At 41.5% G+C, this 20,746-nt stretch overlaps 1 protein-coding gene across 2 annotated transcripts in view; it reads left to right on the top strand.

Moving 5' to 3' along the window:
• EPHA4 (EPH receptor A4) overlaps positions 1 to 20,746 on the top strand; it is a 215,321-nt gene that overhangs the window by 66,135 nt on the left and 128,440 nt on the right. For both annotated transcript variants that reach the window (XM_061636780.1, XM_061636781.1), the window contains exon 4: positions 12,250 to 12,405. In XM_061636780.1, the coding sequence (XP_061492764.1) occupies positions 12,250 to 12,405 (156 nt within the window). The remainder of the gene's footprint in view (positions 1 to 12,249; positions 12,406 to 20,746) is intronic.

Genomic DNA, 20,746 nt, shown 5'->3' with positions numbered 1-20,746 from the left:
TGCTCTTGCTGCTGTTGTTAAACTATTGGAAACTAGAAACCATTGCTGATCTTCTGCAAATCACCCCAAGAACTACCAGAAGGTCCCAATCTACCACCTGCCCATCCGTTATCTAAAGGATACGTGTAGGGTGAGGGTAGGACCATGTGCTAAGGGGTCTCACACATCTCCTCAAAGATTAAGAGCTGACAAATATTTTCCTTTGAATTTCATCTCCTGACTGCCCCTTCGGGTTCCCAACTCCTTGTTGCGCTGTGTGTAGTTGTGTTGCTGAATTTCGTTTAAAAGCAGCACCACAGCAGCAGAGAGTAACAGCAGATGTTGAAATGCGAGTGTGCCAGCGTATGCGCGCGTTTGCCTAAGAAAGCAGGTTTTTACCCTGCATCAGCATCACTGAGACTGGAGACTTAGTAAAATAAGAAAAGCTACTTTATTTATAGAAATACATAGTAGATAGAAAAGGCAAACCTAGTTCTAACTAACTAGCTAAGTTGGAGGCATAACTCCCAGGTGTAGGAGTCAGCCCCATGCTCTGAGAGAGGGCAGAGACAAAGGCAGTCTCCTCTCTCCTGGTCAGCCGGAGAACAAAGGAAGTGGGAAAGGGCAGAAGGAGGAGGGGCAGGTAAGCCTCCCTAAAGGCGTCACAGTCTAGCGACAGAAGGAAGTCAGTCAGAGCATCACAGGTAAAAGGTAAACAAAGCCTATCCATCTGGAGGACCCTAGCCCTATCTTCCCTCTGGAGCTTAAACAAAAGAACAAAACAGGAGTTGCTCTTGCCCCACTTCCAACACTCCTCAGTTTGCTCCTCCTCCTAGCTCAGAGATTTGGGTCATCTGAGCCAACTGCCACTGAGCTGTTCCCCCTCCAAAATGATTCATGACAGATTCTCCCTCCACCACAAATACCCTCACTGCCATCCTATCTAGGCATAAGCAGGACTTCCACCCACCCATCAGTAGTGATCACTTCTCTGTATTCATAGAATCTTGAAACACTGGCTTGGAGCTGTTCCCCACCTGCCAGTTTGAATAACTGCCCTACTGCAGTGCTGATGGTCTGTAGTCAGCCTTGATCTAAAATATTGAATAATTTTGAATAAGCAAAATCTATCTCCATCTGAGGTCCTATCAGAACTCTCGAAATTCAGTGATAAAATATTTCAACCCTCCCTGCCCCTTTCTCACAGATCCTTAAGTGCCCTTAATGAGGAAAGGAATGGTTTATAATCAATGAGTGGGAGAAGAAGAAAAATCTTTCTCTGTTGCCTTGGGAAAATATTTTCTGGTCATTAGAAAAGGCAGGGTCTTTCATAAATCAGATAGAACTGGATACCTTCAATGGTATTGAAGAATTCTAGGGCTTAACCCCATGGCCTGAGCCTGGGCCCAAGCGTAGTTGAGTGAACCCTTTTCAGACACAGAATGAAACAGGATTGTGTGCAAGATGAGCTCCTGTGATTAGCAGGCAGTATAAAACTTCTGGATTGGCCAGGCCTGATAGAAATACTAGGTGACTGGCCTTCTACCATTGCCTAGTTAACAGAAACTGTACCATTTGCAATTGACATCAGGATCCTGGGTTGGAGAACTCCCATTTCAGTTATGAATTTCATCATTGTGTATTTTCCAGAGGATACAGACTCAAGAGGCACATGCCTAAAAATCAAGGTTGTAAGCAGAAGGAATTATGCTAGAGTCACCCAGCTGAAGGTATGGAAGGATACAAATAGCATCCAGCCAGCCTTGTGCTTTTTTTTCTGTATGAAATGCAATTTTAGGTCTCAAACATAACTTACCTTTCCAAAGAAAATGGAAGGAAGGGAAGGGAAGGCAATGAACTGAAAATGGATTACTACTAGCCTAGTTTAATGTAATAGGGGAGGATGATCTGAGCAATAGGTATGGCAAGCACAGCAACTGTTCAAACAAAAATAATTCCTGCTCCTGCTGGGAGGAAGGGCGGGATATAAATTAAAAAATAAATAATTCCTATGTACCCTGCAGACAAATGGGCAGCTAGCTGGCAAGGCCAAATCAGACTTTCTTAGAGCCTCTGCAAGTTAGAAAATAATGATAGACCTTTAGTTGTTCCTTCCCTGTTGCCCCTCTTTTTTTATAGAGATGTGGTATTTAAAATAGTTTTTGACATTACAAAACACTGTTTAACCCAATAGTGTTGTGATATTTAAGGGATACATATATTTTATTTAGTTTGCAGGATACATGCAGCTTCCAACCAAAGGAGACAAAAGACGTTACAGTGCCCAAGATCAAAGGGAGCTGCTTTTATTTAGCAATTTGGTACATCACATTGCATTCTACAGCGTGAATGTATGAAGGGCTCAAGAGAAGGCTCATTTCTTCTTCTTCTGAATTCTAAGGATTTATATCACCCTGGAGGCCTTGCACTGAATAATTAGATTAGACTAGGAAAATATTGCAATTTTTACAAGAAACTTATTAATTCGTTCTATTTAAAACCTTCTCATTTAACCCTCTCCAATTATGCATATGTTACTAATGGTCTGAAAAAGAATTGTGTTCCAGATGTTGGGGAAGGGCAATGTTGAAAGACCTGGGATATTTGTCTCAGGGAGATGAGGGTGACTCTCCTCCTTTGACTTTTGGGTCAAAAGAGCCAATCAAAGGACAGCTTGTCAAAAAGTTCTGATGAGCCTTTGGGACTCAGAACAGTTGCACAATTACTGAGGGGGCTTTTGGGGTGGGGTAAAGAGCTGATCAAGAGAGGCTATTGAAACAATTGAGTTCTATAATTAACACCCGGAAATCTGTTCAGAGATGGTAATAACAATAAAAAAGAACGAAGAAGCAGCTATCCGCTTGTGTGGCAGATGTGGTTTTGTTATAATTTGAGAAAAAGAATCTATTTAAAGGGGAGGGGAAGTAGAGGGGAGGAAAGTGATGAAACTTCTATCTTTTTATTTCACAGAGTGCCACTAAAATATAAATTGCAGCTATTTTCCAAGGTAGCAGGTGCTCTTGATATTGTAAACCAGTGATCATCAGTCTAGAATGCATTCAGCAAGACACTAGCAAGGCGTTGTTGTTGTTTTTTGCCATTTTACAAAATAATGTTGTTGCTATTTTTGTTTGCAGACAATTGATAGGAAGTGGGCGGCTTGAGCCTGCTTCCTTAAAGAATTCATTTTTCCTCCATTGCACATGTTGCCATATTATTGAAGATTTTCCATATTCTGCTAGTGTTGAAGAACAAAGGTATATACACTTTATATCATTGGGGATATAAAGTCCATTTCACAGAACATAGCAAAGCCCTGCTATATATTACAGATTATTGTCTGTAACTGATTAAAAAGGCATAATACTCCTTGGCATTCAGTGTTATGTGGCATTTTTCCTAGAGAATTTAGTAATTGTCCATGTATGCAGTGGTGGCTGGTAACATTTTCACTTGGTGGGGCTACAATTTTTAACCTTGCTGTTTTCATCACACTAAGACTTGTGTTCTACACATGTGCAGAGTGCCACTGTCTCCTCACTAAAAATAAATCTCTGCACATCTATGGGTGGAAGAGCTCCCATGTAAGAGGACCAAGTATGATTTTCAGACATGATTGACATCATAGCAGTAGGGCCCTGCTTCCCGGCGCTTTGCTTCCCGGCGTTCCGCTAATGCAACAGCTTTGATTCCCCGTTTTTAAAGCCGATTTTGCCCTTTTGCGGCATTTTGCAGCATTTTCACGTCATTTTGGCGTGAAGCGCACCATTATATTCAATGGGGTTCTGCTGTACGGCGATTTCTGCTTTACGGTGGGGGTCCGGAACGGAACCTGCCTGTATTTAGAAATTAAGCCATACCACATGACTTAAGTTTTTGAATTCATGTGTTGATTACACCTGCACATCTACTGCCAAAAAGCTAAACAAACCCACAAAAACTTTTAAAATGTGAGGAACACTTGCTTCCAGTTGCATGCAGTTTTCCTCCCCCCCAAAAAAATTAGTTTGTATTATTTACAACACTTTTTCCTCTAAATTAAAAGAACAAAGCATTTCAACCAATAGATAAAATATTGTTTCATTTGAGCCAGGGCACACCAGAGCACAGCACAACATATTTGGAATGCATGGCTCAGTCCTGAAAACATGAAGTAATAATCTCTGCTCATGTGCAGACCAATCATGCTAGACTAATAATAATCAGCCTCTGCTATGTCTGAGATTAGGGAGAATATCTTCCAGGTTTGGGGAAGGATGTGGAGTCATATCCAGACAGGCAGAGAGCCCAAACTTTTATTTTAGAAATCACTGATAAAACTCACAAAGCTACAAATAATAATGCCAGCATTTCACTCCGCTCCTCTGTATTGAAAATATTCTGAGAGGTAGCAGATCCACACACCTTTTCTGGAAATGCCCTGGGAAATACTCTGAAATTACAAGTGGCTCAGATCAAGCTGCCCTGCTTCATCCAGTTTTTAATGAGTGAACACAGGGAAATGGTTAATACAGAGTGTGTTGCAACACATGCACAAGCCACTCACTATTTCTCTTCCCAGTTCCACAAGTCACAAAAATAAATGCAAAATGGTTAAGTAAAAAATAGATTATTATAGAAAGAGACTCACTGCTTGCCTGCTTGCTCTTTCACTCTCTCTCTGGGAAGGTTTCACACCCACCAAACTAAACAAAAAAAGCTCCTCAAAATAGAAAACACTCCCTGTTGCTTCTCTAGTTACCTATGAAGACATCTGACCTTCAGAGAAACAGCTCTGAGCATGCTTAAAACCAGGGCTGTTCTTGAAGCAGGCTTGATTCCTTCGTAATCTGCTGTACTGACTGTGCTGGATAAGTCTCATAACAACAGATGGAGCAAGAGCCTTCCTAACTAAGCTGACAAACAGGCAGTCCAGGGAGGGACCTCTTTGCCATAACTACACTTTTGGATAAGGATTGGCTGAGTGGTGTAAAGAGCTATTTGGCCAGAGAAGAGGAGATTGACTGAATTGACAGAAAAGCCTCTGTAAATTCAAGAAGTGATAAAATGGTATATGGATCAGGAAAGAGTACAGGAATACCCCGCATTAACGTACGCAATGGGTCCAGAGCGAGTACGTAAACCAAAAATGTACTTAAAGTGAAGCACTACCTTTTTTCACTTATCGATGCATATACTGCACTGCAATCGTCATATACGGGCATAACTGATGTAAATAACGCATTTATAACTAAAATAAACACAGTAGGCCTTATTTTAAGAAAATCTTTGTAGTTGGAAACTGATCGGGCGGTGGCATCATCCTGTCAAGTGTCCGTTCTTGCGAAGCGAGCGTACGTAAACGGGAATGGTGCTACTGTAAATTGTCCATACTAGCGAGTGTCCGTAAAGTGAAGGTCTGTATAGTGGGGTATTCCTGTATGCAGCTTTGAGATTTGGTGTGTGTGTGTTAAAAATTATATTACATTCTCTTCGGGAGGTCTGTGCCCCAGCAATTCTAGTGGACCATCCTCTGTTGCATGCAAGCAATTGAGATGCCATAACATGGCAAATATATCTGTATTCCTGAAGCACAGTGTGCATATTGATTGGAGACTCATACAGTTCTGGGATCGTGCCAACGTACTGCTATACAAGAGTCTTCTACCTACATGGGATTCCTATCACTGGCTCTTGGTTGCACAGGGCAACTAGAAAGCCCTGCCAACACATGTAGGACTGAGCTGCAATCATTTGTTCTGATTCAGAAATCATTTTACAAGGACAGTAGTGGCTTTGAGCCTGTGAAGCATTTGTTGTGCATGGAAAACTTGAATTAAATTATAGCCCTATTTGGGCATTCTCTTTGCCCAACAGCAGCAAGAAGAGAACGATATGAAAGAGAGTGGGAGCATGTTGGCAAACCTTGATCCCTCCAGTGAATCACTTTTCCTGTATTTACAGTTCTCCATGAGCTGGAGGAGAACTTGTGAAGCGGGGAGCCTTTTGTACTTGTGGAGGCTCCCTGTGCATTCTGGAACCTTGCTTTTCCAGGGTTCTAAAGCCTGCGAGGAGTCTCCACAAGGAGGAGGAGGCTCCCTGCTTCACGACGTCGCTCTCCAAGTGGGGGGGAGGCGCTGTAAAGAAAGAGGGAAGTGATACACTGTGGAGGCAGGCCTTGCCAGAGCACCCCTGTTTTCTTTGTGTGATTGTCTTCATGCAAGTAAACAGAACTTCTGAAGAGGGCTTATGTGTGTATTAATAGGCTAGCTCCCAACATACATCTTTCCTATGTGTTGGTTGATGCTGGCTGCAGTGCTTAACTGTGGATGGGAAAGTGTATCATTCAATGCTTGGTGCTCATAACTTTGACTCATAATGTACTATCTGCACACAACACCTGCTTGCACATGACTATATTTGGACTGGTGCTATGAAGTTGAACTAAAACCCATTGATGTGGGGGGATCTTAACCCCATGGCCACAATATAGCACAGAATTAAGTGCATTCCTGACTTTATTTAGTTTGAGTTTACGTACATGTGCAATAAAATTGATGTGTTGGGAGGGGGCCAGGGAGTCCATGTCAGTGCCACTGTTTTATTTTTCCCTGATTCAAAAATTTTATTGTCATATTGTGAAGACAGTAATATTTCAAATCAGGTGTGGCCCTCTAGGCCTGTCCAGCGGTTGGAACTCTTCCCAGGCCACACCCTCTCACTGGTCCTGCTTCACACCCTCTTTGAGTATTTTTGCCTGGCTGGAATGGTCCTTGAACTACGATAACAACTATTTTTACCTGGATGGAGGATAGTGTGAGTGTGGGAAGAAACTAGCCTACTGTACAAAGGTAAAATTTATATTAATTGCTCCACCCAGTTTGCCTCTGGTCCCATTCAGCATTGGCATGTGACCCCTGGAAAGTTGTCCAGAAGGGAATGTGGCCCTTAGGCTGGAAAAGGTCTCCTATCCCTGTACAAAATGATTTACCTGTCATGTTGGTGTGGCATCTGAAAAAAAGAAAATGTCCCTCCTTGGCCTCGTTTCACTCTCTCTTTCTAATGGAAAGAACTAATTAAGGCAAAGCCAAAGGAATCGAATTCAAAGTTTGTACTGCTCATGTGACCTAATCTTTTTACAATGGCATCTTTTGCAAGCTGTGTAAGAATACATCTTTTGCGAGCCACTCACGCTCTGTCCTCTCCAGAAAATCCTTCCAAGAGAAAGAAAAGAATGAAAGATTGTCTTCAGTGTGCAATAAAGACTTTCAGGAAATGGGAATCTATGCAGGCTTGGTTTTTCTACCAATTCATTAACATTCAAAAATACTGTATAATATCTTAAGTTTGTTTTCTTTTGAAAGGGCCCTGGTCAGTCATAATAGGTGTGTCAGCTGATTTTCCATGCCAAAAAAGAAAGAAAAAGAAACCCTTTACAGAGTTAGATTAGATTGTGACACAGAAGTCTATCAAAATGTAAAGAAATGTTGAACAAATGCAGTGGATTAGCAAATAGAGTACGGTGCCAAGAGCTGGAATGTATTGAATTTGAATACAGCAAAATAAAGAAAACGGTGAATTCCGTTATGGGATTTTCTACAGCTTAGGCAAAATGGCTGTTGCCTCAGAGAGAGCTTTAGAGCGAGCTTCCTGAAAAATTAATGAACTGGGTTTAATGTAGTAGAAAGTGAAAGAATGTAATGCTTGGAAGAAAAGGGTGTGAGGGAAAGGGAGAATAACAACTTTGGGGCTCACTAAGCCCTTTCTACCAAAGCACGTGGACTGAAAAATGGAAGAAACAGCCTCCAAGTGACTTCAGGGCATGCATTTTTGCTTAAATTGATCTATAATTTGAATGGAAAACTTACATTGGCTAGAATGTACATTCAGTTTAAAAATGGCTTTGTTTGTTTTTTAAAATCCCACATCAGCCTCATTTGCATGTCACAGTAAACCATAATTAATGGTTTGTTTCTGTTCTGTTTCTCACCTCCCCACCTGCATGTGGAAGACACTAACCATGATGCCTGGCTTAGCATTTTGTTTGAACAAGCAATTTGTTTCACTCCACAGATATTGGCTACAGATCATAGTTTGCTGGGAGCAAAACAAACCATGATCTCTGGTTTGGATGGAATGCTAAGCCAGGGACTGTAGCTTGAGGATGAGCAAAGCCTATTGGAAAGGTGCATTCATAGCAAACCATTAACTAATTGTGATGTGTGAACTGGGGCATTAACATTGACATCACCTGCACAGAACATAAAACAGTGTGAGAGAAGCTCAGTACTTGATGTTGTTGAGGGAAAGAGGTCCCATCCTTGTATTGTTCTCTAGCAATCCTCTATCTCTTAAAAGGCATTAAGCCACTGCAAGGGAGATGCTTTTGAGCAGAGAGAGGTGTTAATGGTAAAGCTCAGGTTCCCTGGGCTCTCCCTCACCACATTCTCTCCCTCCCAACTGTCTTCACTGCTTTCTGTCATAACAGCTTAATTTGAGAATCAAACTGCCATGCTACAAACCTCAAAAACCACAATGCTCAAATACAGAAAATAGATGGGTTTTCATCTCAACATACAAATGATAGTGTGTTTGTGTGTGTGTGTGTGTGTACACACACTTTAGGAGGTTATTGATTTATGTATAACATTTCTGTGAAAAGACCTCAAGCACCATGTAGCATAAAACAAGCAGTTCAATTTTTATATGTGTCACATTTCCAAAAAGGGGAGCTTCGGCAACCCCTGTGAGGGGAGGGGAAAACTCTGGCAATGCATGGGGGGAGGGGACAGCTTTGTGACCCGTGCGGGGAAGGAGGCAGCTCTGGTGACCCATAGTGGGGAGGGGAACTTTGGTGACAGTAGGGGTTGGCAAGCGAAGCGAGCAGGGGTGGCAGCCCCTACTATAAAATCCCAGTAAACAATACACATAATATAGCTAACAGCCCCCCCCTGCTCAAAAAAATTAAGAAATACAGGAGCAATTCAGAAAGATTTCCTGTATAAAAAAAACAAACCTGGTCACTGGAGGTCACTAGGTGAATTGCCTTGAAAGCAAATTCCACAGTGGAGTGCCATTCACACTCACAGATGTTACTCTATCAGTTGCTATGATGGCAATATGCTACCTACAGGATCAGAGGCAACTTGCCTCTGGATACCAGTTGCTGAGGAGAGGCCTGTTGCCCTTATGTCCTACTTGCTTACTTTTTTATTTTACACTATTATATAACAAAATTCTCTGGTTGGTTAACAACAACAAAAATTCAATGAAACCATAACAATAGAACAATCATAACAATTAATTTAAAATGAAATCAACAATAGTATAGAATTAAAACTACCACCAGGGGAGCACAGTACAGCAGAATAAAAACACTAAAAGATAACATCTGGGAAAATCAAAATTTCTTCATCTGACACCCCAAAGTATATAATGCAGGTGGAAGGTGAGCCTTTATGGGGAAGGCATTCCACAATTGGAGTGCAACCACCACAAGTCCCTTTCTTTAGTAGTCACCTGCTGTATCTCATTGGGGGGGGGGTGTTCTGAAGTTGACCATAAGGGCGGGGTGGGTATATATGGAAGCAGATGATTGTTTAGGTAGCTTGGTCCAAGCCATTTACGGCTATAAAGGCCAGCACTTTGAATTGGAAATGTACTGGCATAATGAAATCAAATTGGCTACTTCCAGTTACTAACTTAGTGTCCTCTTTGGGACCAGCAGAAGTTTCTGTACTGATTTCAAAGCCCATGTATCTGGCTGGTTATTATGGGACACAGGGTGCAAGACATGTCTTTGGTCTTATCCAGAAGGGCCCTCTTTATTTACTTGAGTAAGGGATGGAACACTGAACACCAACTTTTCTGTAAATCTGAAAAGTTAGTCACAGTCTGTGATGTTTCACTTTTCATGATTTGTTATAGTCAGTTATACAGGTAATGTTTGGAAAAGGTCTATATTAGAATAAATGTATGGGGAGAGGGGGGAGGGGAAGCAAGTGAATTTAAAATGTTGAGAAATACTGTGTGCTGACTGATAGAATTAATGGAGGATGGTAGATATGTATAGGAGAGAAGGGTGGTTAGATGGGTAGCACAAGCAGGCTTGTATTTTTATTCTCTGAGGAGATTTTGCGAAGAGTAAGATAAACGAAACCAGTAATCTTTAACTTGTAACCACATACTTCTGGAACCTGAATACAGAGTAAACTTGCTTATATTTCTTACTTCTGTTAAATAAATAAAATTCATTTGTTTTTAACGCCCACCTATTATTGGCCTAGTTTCCAAATAGAACAAGTTTATGTCTAGTGGCAAAGCTACACAGTAGACCGTACAGACTGAGGGCATAAACACTTATTAGTAGTGGCAGCAAGATTCCCAATACAGAAGAGCAGTTAGTGGTAGTGGAAGAACAACCTATAGCCAGCATATTTTTGCACTAAGCTCCTGCATTAGAAGCGGCTTTGCAGGTCAGGCTAGAAATTGGGTCAGTGTGATATACGATGAATCTAGTAGAACTTCAGGCATCATCAGTATTTCTATATTATCATTGTAAGTTTTAAGATTATCCCAAAGATTTTCACATTTTTTTCAGGATCTCAGTTTTTCTTTCTTTTTAAATTGTCCTTGAAAAAATATACTTCTTCACCAATCACATTGGATCTGTTAATCTAATTCCTTCGTAAAACATTCAGCCTCTGTTTTTCTTCATAGAAACACTGTAATTTGTACTTTCGCAGCTCATCTTATGAGGACGCTCATCCTTTTTATACAAGCTGTCTTTGAAGTGACTGGCTGAATGATGGACCGTATTCAATAGGTTTGCATGTGTGTTTGGGGACTAATTGTGTTTGATGTGGGGAGGCTAAGCTTGACCCCTCTGCATCTCCTTGCCAATGTTGCAGTTTTTGATTTTAATCAAAACCTCAAGGCCGTTTGAAGCGTAGCTGGAAAGCACCTTGCAAGTTGAACCCTATCTAATTATGTGATGTGTGTAAGTGCCAAAAGCATAAATCTTAGTCACCAGAGCTATGTGTTTTTATAAGATTCCCTGGTCCAGTGACAGCCAAAGCAAGCAAGGGCAAGATTGATCTCACAGTGATTTTTATGGATGCTGCACCACACTTCGTAAAGTTTTGACTTGTTAAGTAGATTCCATAAATGGTGTCAGTTAATAAGGGTGAAGTGACTTGCTCCTTCACAAACATGTTGCAAAAAGTCCATGGCTCTTACAAGTACACCATAAAAGTGGTGGGGAAAGAAATTAAATCATATTAAAGAATGTGGAGTGAGTGGGAGAAAAACTGAAAGTGAATGCATGTTGGTTATTGTAGGCGTACAAATAAAGAGCAAGGGAACTCTGAAGGCAGACTGTGTGATAAAATTAAGAAACATGAAAGTGAGTCACGCTGTGAGTACTGGCAATACTTCTTTCTTTTGCCCTTCTTGATAAAGCTGCCTAGATGACATTCCCTATTACAATATTTACAATATTTAACCCTGACCAAAATTTCTTAGAGGGACAGGCTTGTGTGCCACTGTTCAAGAGAATTTCTTAATGATACTTCAGAATATTTTTTAATCCAAATGATGTAAAAGCATCCATCCATGTAAGCATCATGTTTATGAAGGTGATGTCAATGAACACTTGCTGCACATGGGGACTTTGCATCAAAGAGTGCAGCTATTGGTATGTTCCAGCTCAGGGGCGGAGTGTTGACTTTGTTTCTTGGGGAGAGGAAAGCAAATTAATTGGCTTCTCCAGGAGAGAGAATTGCTATTTCAGTACATGTTAGAGTAAGAGGTCGGCTGCCAATCACAGTGGGGTCTTATTCCGCTCCATCTCAAAAATTGGCAGTGTCATACCATCAGCTGCCTTCCTCAACTGGTCATGGAATTAAAACAACTGCACCCTGTTTATTGCAATGTGAGAGTGTCTGCAGGTGGGAGCAAGGAAATAGGGATTACATAATAAACCCATGCATGGAAGAAAATGAGACAGATTTTCCAACCACGTTGCTACAGGGACATGCTTATAGGTGCTCTTGTAAGCTCTCCAGGCATACTTGTTAATGGGGTCACATTGGGATTAAAAATTGCCTGCCTTGCTTGGAGACCTAGCAGTCAAGTGCTTGTTGGCTGGTTAATTTATCTCCTAGTGTTTAGTGGACATCATTTTTTCCCTTTTGAAAGTGCCCCTATGTCTGAATACTGAATAAATGAAGTAGCAATTTATTATCAAATCCCACACCAGTAACGCTCTTCTTCCCCATTTTTTCTTCTAAGCTTGTAAGATTGGATACTACAAGGCCCTCTCAACAGATGTTGCCTGTGCTAAGTGCCCACCTCACAGCTTCTCCATCTTGGAAGGTTCTACCTCTTGCACCTGCGACCCAGGTTTTTTTCGAGCAGAAAACGATGCTGCCTCCATGCCCTGCACTCGTAAGTCAGACTCCTTTATCATTTTTCCACTCCTTATGCTGCTTCAATAATTTATACACGAGGCAATCCCCAGAGATGTACATTCTGCTGTGAAAAGTGTCTTGTTGGTGACAGGGACATTCAGTAACAATTCCCTTTTAAACAAGTCAACACAACATGTCAATACCGAGTCCTCTCTCCTGGTACACCTTGGAAAACGAAGTTTGCAATTAAGTGACAGTATGTAGGTCAATGGCAAGAATAAGAGGCTCTAGTTCCATTTTGGGGTTGTTGTTGTTTTTCACTGCTGTCTGTATTGTAGAAGTGCCACGAGGCTGCACTGTGTACACATAATGAGGGACAATGACAGCCTTGCATATATTAGATGAAATCGGACAACAGACGGAAAGTAGCTCTGAAGGAAACGGAATGATGTGAAAGATGATGTGTGGCGGCTCTAAATAGGTTTCCTCTCTCTTTTTCTACAAAAAACATTTGAATCCTGGATCAGAACGAAGGCCCATCCAGTCCAGCATTCTCGTCCCACAGTAGCTAACCAGATATTCATGGGAAGCCCACAAACAAGACATGAGCCCAGTAGTCTCCACTTGTTTATGATCTCTGGCAACTCGTATTCAGAGGCATTCTGCCTCTGAGGAGGTAATACATAGCCATGACTAGTAGCCATTGATAAAAAAATTTTAACATGGTGGTTGCATAGCGAAGTCACCATATTCAGATGTCTTTGGCACTGTAACTTGGCTTCCTGGATGGTTTGCCCACATTATATCAGGATTCACAGCAATGGGGAGTGGCAAAGCACAAGACCAGGACATTTGCAAAATCAGTCCCCCCAAAATGCCATAATTGCGTCAGGACATAACTACCAGGGAAAAATGGTTGTATGATTTGGTCAATAGGATGTGGATTTGTTTGTGATGTAGGCTTTTTGGTCACAGCTATTAGAGCTGAAATAAAAGCAAATGAAACATATGACTCTGTGGTTCTCAATTCATTTCACATTTTTGCTGCTAAGAACTTGTTATCACAACATCCAGCCACTATAATCATCCATTGATATAGGGTGGTATACAGCTAAATAATTGCACTAGTGCAAGAATTAGCGCTAGCATGACTTTCCCCCCATCCTTCCCCCTTGCATGCAACCCATGCCATCCCCAAATCTGCTTCAGAGGGTCAGGGGGAAACCCAGAACAGATTTGGAGGGTGCACAGGGAGAAGAGAGGGGGAGAACATTTCATTGTGGAAGGAGAAATTCTTGTGCTGATGAAACCAGGGACTTAATGCTATGTTGAATACAATCCATAGATAACTCAGGAGTTTCTTTTAACTAAAATTGTTTGCTTGGCTGCTCCTGTGCACTAACTGCAAAACAGGATATCATTCTTTTTTTCTATAGGGCCCTTCTTCAGGGCCGCACAGCCAACTTTGTCGGAACACTGCATGGGTGGAATTCAGCCCAAGAGTTACATGTCTATTGATTTCAAACTGAATTTGTTACAATCATCTCTAAAATCTCGAAGAGTAGAACAAACTCAGAGAGTGCATGCAGATAGGATCTTGTGAGTGGGGGGACTGTATCTTAATTTCACAAGAAAGCTTGTGGTAGGAAAACACCAGACAGGGCAGTGATTCTCTGAGTATGCTAATGTATGTCACAAAGGCAATGTTTTCATTGTCCTTGGGCCACTCCACCTATGAGCAAGGGCATTGATGCCGTGGTTCCGTATAGCAGAATTCAGATGATGTGGTCACTGTCCAGAAGATTCTGACAGTTAGCAGATAGGAAGATGAGAATAGTGCTTACATTTGGCAGCCAGGTTAACTTCCTGTTCTTGATGGGGTTGCACTCCCCTTGAAGAAGCAGGTGTGTAGCTTGGGAGTGCTCCTGTGACCATCATCACTTGATAGCAAGATGGCCTCAGCTAGGAGCAACAATGCCCAGCTTTGCTGGTGTGTTAACTACAGCCATTTCTGGATAGGAATAGGCTGGACTACTGTAATGTGTATAATCCAGAAAAGCTACACTTGTTGCCAATGGTTTTCAAGGTGCTTATTTTGTTGTTTAAACCACTAAATGGCTTGGGAACCAAATATCTGCAAGGACACCTTCCCGTAACAATTTGCTCATGCTCTAAGAACAGCAGATGAGGACCTCTTGATGATCCTTCCTTGGTATGAGGTATGTGGCCCCAGGAAAGGGCCTTTTCAGTACCAGCTCTCATATGAGGAATACACTCCCTATTGAGGTGTGTCTGGCTCCACCTCTCTATTGTTTTAGGGAATTGGTTAAGACGCACTTTTTTTTTGGCAGGCCTTTGGAGGAGGAGAGACCTGATTGCTGTTGCTGCTGCTACTCTTGCTATTAGTAATCGTCATTTGGTGATTTTATTGTGTTTTTAAGGACTGTGTTTTATGGATTTGATGTGTTTTTATCTTTTTGCCTTGTTACAAACCACCCTATGGCTTGTGAAAAGGGTGGTATATAAATCATCTAAATAAATGAATAATAAAATTAATCTGATACACTATGTGTGTACTGCATGGAGGCTGGGTGGAAGGGATAAGGGACTTCTCGGTGTTTAGACAGTGCAAGGATCAAAGGACAGTGAGGTTATTATTGGAGTGAAAAGGCTGTAGCAATTTATAGTGATGATTCTGAACATTATCTGAGAAAGAACTGAGAGGAATAATAATAATAATAATAATAATATCATTACTAATATTATTAATATTAATTTACATTTATATTCCACCCTTCCTCCCAGTAGGAGCCCAGGGCGTGTAATTTTCGGCTCAATATGAAGCAAGCATTGCAGCTGCAGAGGAAGTTGAGCTTTTCTTTCACCATTCTTGCCATCTCCCTGCCTCTCATCCATACTACTCTAAGGTCCTCTCATCCCATTACTTTCTGTTGTAGCACCCCCACCTCATACACTGCGGTACCTCTACATGACACATGGAAGGAGTGCTGGAAAACTAGTTTTTCCAGAACTCCTGGCCCATGCTACTAGAGTGGGGAAAACTACATTTCCCAACAGTGTCTGTGTCTGGCACACATTCATGGGGTTCAGGGAGAGAAAATTCTTTCCCTTCCTCTGCTAATCCCTGCACCATTGGAAAAACAAAGGCTTCTATTTAACATGCCAAGTTACTTATTATGCATTTCAGTTTGCACCAATATTGTTAGCAACCAGTATTGTTAAATAGCATCTTATCTAACCTCTTGTTCCTAGCAGGCTATCTAATTCTTAGATAGATGGATGTGTCAGTCATGCTGAAGACAAAGGAACTTCCCCATGTTGAGTACAGTAGCGTCAGTACACCAGTCTTTTGACAATATTTGACCAAATATTATCTAATGACTACCTAGTATCTATAGGCGCATCAAATACTGTCAAATATCTCTTAAAGCCAAGAAAGTCACTTCGTAAGTGAGATTACATTTTAAAAATAAAATCTCATTATGTTAGCTGCTCCCATACTGTGAAATAACAATTGCTTGGCACAACGTTGTATAGCCTCTCTAAAAACAAATCCAAATGAATGCTCAATAAACAGAGAACATCTTATAATCTCTCCACAAACTTTGTGCAAACAAATCAAGATTAACAGGAACATAGGAAGCTACCTTATACTGAGTCAGGCCATTGGTCCATCTAGCTCAGTGTTGTCAACACTGACTGGCAGCGGCTTTCCAGGATTTCTGACATGATTCTCATCTAGAATTGAACCTGGGACCTTCTGGGACCTTCTGCATGCGTAACAGATGTTCTACCACTGAGCTTACAGCACTTCCCTTACAGGTTGTCTGGGAGATGTTTGGTCTCTGGTCAAGCAATCATTGCCAAATCTATCCACATAGCAAAGCTTCTCCTGCTGACCACGTGCAATAACTGTAGGCATCTCCAAACAAAGGTTACTTACTGCCCAGGACTCCATCTCATTTGCTACAAGAACCAAGGAGTTAATGCTGATTGTGCTTGAACAATAGCCTGCTATCTACATAATACAACTGCCTTTTAAAAACCTGATCTGTTGATTTTGCTATGTTTATATTCCACCTTTCATCTGATGAGCTCAAGACAGCTTACATGTTTCTCCTCACAACAGCCCTGTGAGGTAGGTTAGGCTGAGAGCTAATAACTGGCCCACGATCATCCAGTGAGCATCCTGGCTGAGCAAGGAGTTTGAACCCTGGTCTCCCTGGTTCTAGTCCAACACATTTTTAAACAAAACCTGTTACTTTGTTCCAGTTTCAATTTCATTTTTTTTTACAAAATTGCAATTGTAGACAGAGTCCTCTGTACTGAATCAAAAGTAAAAAAACAGCCAATCTTTCACATTGATGGAAACTTTAACAATCATTGTTAAAAGTTTGACTCATTTGTTACATTTTTTTAAAAAAAAGTTAATTTCATTGTTTCAAAAGAACAATTAACATACAGTAATCCTTCCGTTAAAGAAAGAGATGCATTCCTGGACATTACTTCTTTAACAGAAAGTTTGGTACCGGAGGTAGGAACAACATGGAAAGAGTAGGGTATGTTCCTACACCACAAAAAAGAAGAGCAGTTCAAACTTTTTATTCAAAACTAACAATACACATGTCTGAAATGAAACCACCAGGTCAGCTAAGACTTGCATACAGACCCCTTGAAAGCTTCTTCCAAAATGCATCCAGAGATGCTTGCCTTGCCTTTTTCTTTTACCATGTAGCATCTTGCTATAACAATCTAAAGCTTTGAGCGCAGTTCTCCTCTCCATACACTCAAACAGGCAAGCAAGTGGTAGCCATCACCATCATCCTGTGCTTGGTCTCTCTTTCTCTTTGCCATCCTCCGCTACACTTGAGCAGATGCGTCTGCAGTAAACAGGGCTTCCAGGACACCTGAAGAACTGTTTGTTGCAGAGGTGCCTAAGCCACCAGGCAAGGAGTACCTTCCAGTCACATGTGAGAGAGCTGCCTGCAGCAGCTGCAATCCAATAGAAAGGAGCCACTTTCTGATTGTCTGAGTGGACGCCCAACCCAAAAAAGACTTTGTTGAAAGAAGTTTCTTTCCTGGAGGATTTGTTAACTGAGGTATTACTGTATTTGTTTTTGTAACTAACAAAATATCAAACCTGTTGATCTTAAAGTTTATCTCTTTTTTTATGCCAATAAATAAAATGTTTTTAAAATATCGGACCACTATTTGACAATACTGAGTGGTCAGTTGACCAAATCTTTTCATGTCCTGATTGGATGTGACAGTTTCAGTCTATATGGGACATGGTTGTCTATACTGGACATGGGCAAGAAAACATTTCTGCAGCAGGCTACTCTACACATTTATGCTGCCTTCTTTTTAAAGAGAGTCTGCTGATAGTCTTTGATTAGAGTTGTTATCTTTCAAAGAATAGTAGAGTTGGAAGGGTCCTGTAAGGCCATCAAGTCCAATCCCCTGCTCAATGCAGGAATCCAAGTAGCTGTCCACCTGCCTCTGGAATGCCTCCAGTGTTGGAAATCCCACCACCTCCCTAGGTAATTGGTTCCATTGTCATACCATTCCTGGTGTTCAGTCAAAATCTGGCTTCCTGTAACTTGAGCCCATTATTCCATGTCCTGCACTCTGGGATGATCAAGAACAGATCCTGGGCCTCCTCTGTGTGACAACCTTTCAAGTACTTGAAGAGTGCTACCATATCTCCACTCAGGCTTCTCTTCCCAAGGCTAACCATGCCCAGTTCTTTCAGTCTCTCCTCATGCAGCTTGTCTGCATCCTTCTTAAAGTGTGGTGTCCAAAACTGGATGCAATACTTAAGATGAGGCCTAACCAGTGCTGAATAGAGGGGAACTAATACTTCACACGATTTGGAAGTTATACTTCTGTTGATGCCATCTAAAATAGCATTTGCCTTTTTTGTAGCCACATTCCTGCTTCTTAGTTAATGGCTAAAATAAGTACGACACGAAGAGAACAAAATGGATTCTGAATCCTGTTATCTTATCTAATTCACCGCATTGCTGAGACACAAAAGGGTCAATTTTTGGCTATATGTTTTCCCAGCATCTGTCTCATTCCTGCCAATCTTTGTATAGCTTTTTGTGCTCGTCTCTGCTTATATGCTCTAGGTTAACTACTGATAGAAGGTAGGCAGGTGTGGAAAATCTTTGATCCTCCAGATGCTGCTGAGCTACAACTCCATCATTCCTGGCTATTGGCCATGCTGGCTGGGGCTGATGGGAGTTGTAGTTCAGCAACATCTGGAGGGCCAAAGGTTCCCCATACCTGTGATAAGGCACACCTCCTCAAATCTCTTTACCAACACTGACTGGGTGCTCCGCAGCTGGGCTTCTAGTTTGGTAGCTGCTGTCAGGAAAGCTCTTATTCTGGTTCCCCTTCAGGGTTGCTTTAAGATCCTCCTTCAGCAGTAGAAACAAATAGGCCCCTGAATCAGACAGCAAATTTTCTAATTCTCCATTATATTCCCAAAGAGTCACCATTGCAGCCTTTCAAAGTTATATTCATCTTTAATCTAGAAGCTCTTCTCCTCTCATTCCCTGAATGCAAACAGCAAAACTTTCTCAAAATGCTTTCTTTGCCCCTCCCTCTAGTGGGGCAGGGGATGGTTTGGCCATCTTCCCAAAATCTGTTTTGTTTTATATACCAAAGGTTGGATTGCGTTTCTGGGCTATCAAAAAACATCTACTGTTATTTTGTTCCTGACCACCTAATTGCCCATTCATAATAATCAAGATGGCCAAACTCTGGAGTGCATGTTGGTTGAACACGCCAAAAACTAGTCTGCATTTAATTGTGGTACCTCAATGCAGATACCTTTAAACCCACTGAAATGTGGTTAGATACTAGAGGAATTTGAGGGATTAGAAGTTGGAGAAAGGATAAATTGACTGAATGAAACTTCAGTGCGTTATGTCACGGCCATATACAGGACCTCATGAAGGAATTAGCTGAACCAAAGATATGAATATTTTGTAAATAACAAGAAAACAACCAATACAACATCTCTTATGTCATAATATGTTCCATGGAGGTTGTTTAGGAAAGGCATAATTGATGAATATTTTGATTTCGAACCTATAGGAATACAGTCTCATCAGAATTTCTAACATCTAGGTCTGTTGTGTTCAAGTAGGCAAGACAATACGTTTGAGTTGGAAAAGCACCCACAAAAGAAGAGAGCAAGACATGGATGGGCAAAGAACAGCACTAACTCTGTTAATGCTGATTGTCTGTTGCGATCCAGATCTTGGAGGAAGCATTTATCTTGGAGCCAGTTTGTAAACTAAATTGTGAGCTCTGTCCAGAGTGACCTTTTCTTTCTAATCAGTCTCTTTTGTTCTGACTTCCTCCCTTCAAATAACTCCAGTCTGAATGTCTTGGGTTAGGAGCCATGCCAGGTAATATGAAGGCTGTAGCTCAGAGGTAAACTAGCTTTCCATGCAGATGGTCCTAAATTCAATCCCTGACATCTAGTAAAAGGATCTGGTAGTTTGTGATGGGAGAGATCTCTACTGGGAACCCAGTACAGCTGCTGCCAGTCAGAATAGACAATACTGAGCTAGATGGAATGAAATAAATTCTGCTAGTATTAGGCAATTTCCTATGAGGTATGAACCTGGTTTAAAGTACAGTAGGGTCCCGCTGATATGGCGGGTTCCGTTCTAGACCACCACTGTAAAGCAAAATCCGCTGTAAAGCAGAATGCATTGACTAACCTTGACAAAAATGGTGCCCGATGCCCGAAAACACCATAAAACTGGAACAAGCGCCATAGGAGCAGGGCCTTTCTGCAATTGACAACCACTGTATTGGTGGAACGCTGTAAAGCGGAGTGCCTCAAAGCGGGGCCCTACTGTATAGAGATGACATTAGTTTGCTGGGTTCTGTGGAATGGACAACACAATGCCAAATGTATTTTTTTAAACTCCCTTTCTATATAATGTGCCCAAGGCATAAAAAACGTGACAGCTGTGCTGGATCAAACTAAAACCCCACCTAGCAGAGTTGCCAGATGCCCGGTTTTTGCCCAGAGACTCTGGATTTTTGGGGTACTCTCCAGATCTCCGGGTAAGTCACCTTAATCTCTGGACTCCTAAGTTTCTAGGTGGTCTGGTTCCCGAGATATACACCAAAACGTCAGCCCCCCCCCGTGATTTCAGTAAAATGAGCTCATAGCCGGCTGCTCTAATCTCGCCCTTTCAGGTTTGTAGCCAATAGGTGAAGTTAGGGTTGTGATTGACAAGGCAGTAACTAGAGCCCTGTGCAAGTCAGAAAACTTGTTTTTGCCTGCTTTTCTGAAAATCTCATCAATTAAGTATATAGTTTTCAGTCTT

This window comes from Rhineura floridana, chromosome 7 (genome assembly GCF_030035675.1).
Source record: "Rhineura floridana isolate rRhiFlo1 chromosome 7, rRhiFlo1.hap2, whole genome shotgun sequence".
Lineage (NCBI taxonomy): Eukaryota > Metazoa > Chordata > Lepidosauria > Squamata > Rhineuridae > Rhineura > Rhineura floridana.
Note: the sequence above shows the minus strand (reverse complement) of the source record. Positions and strands in the feature narration are given on the sequence as shown.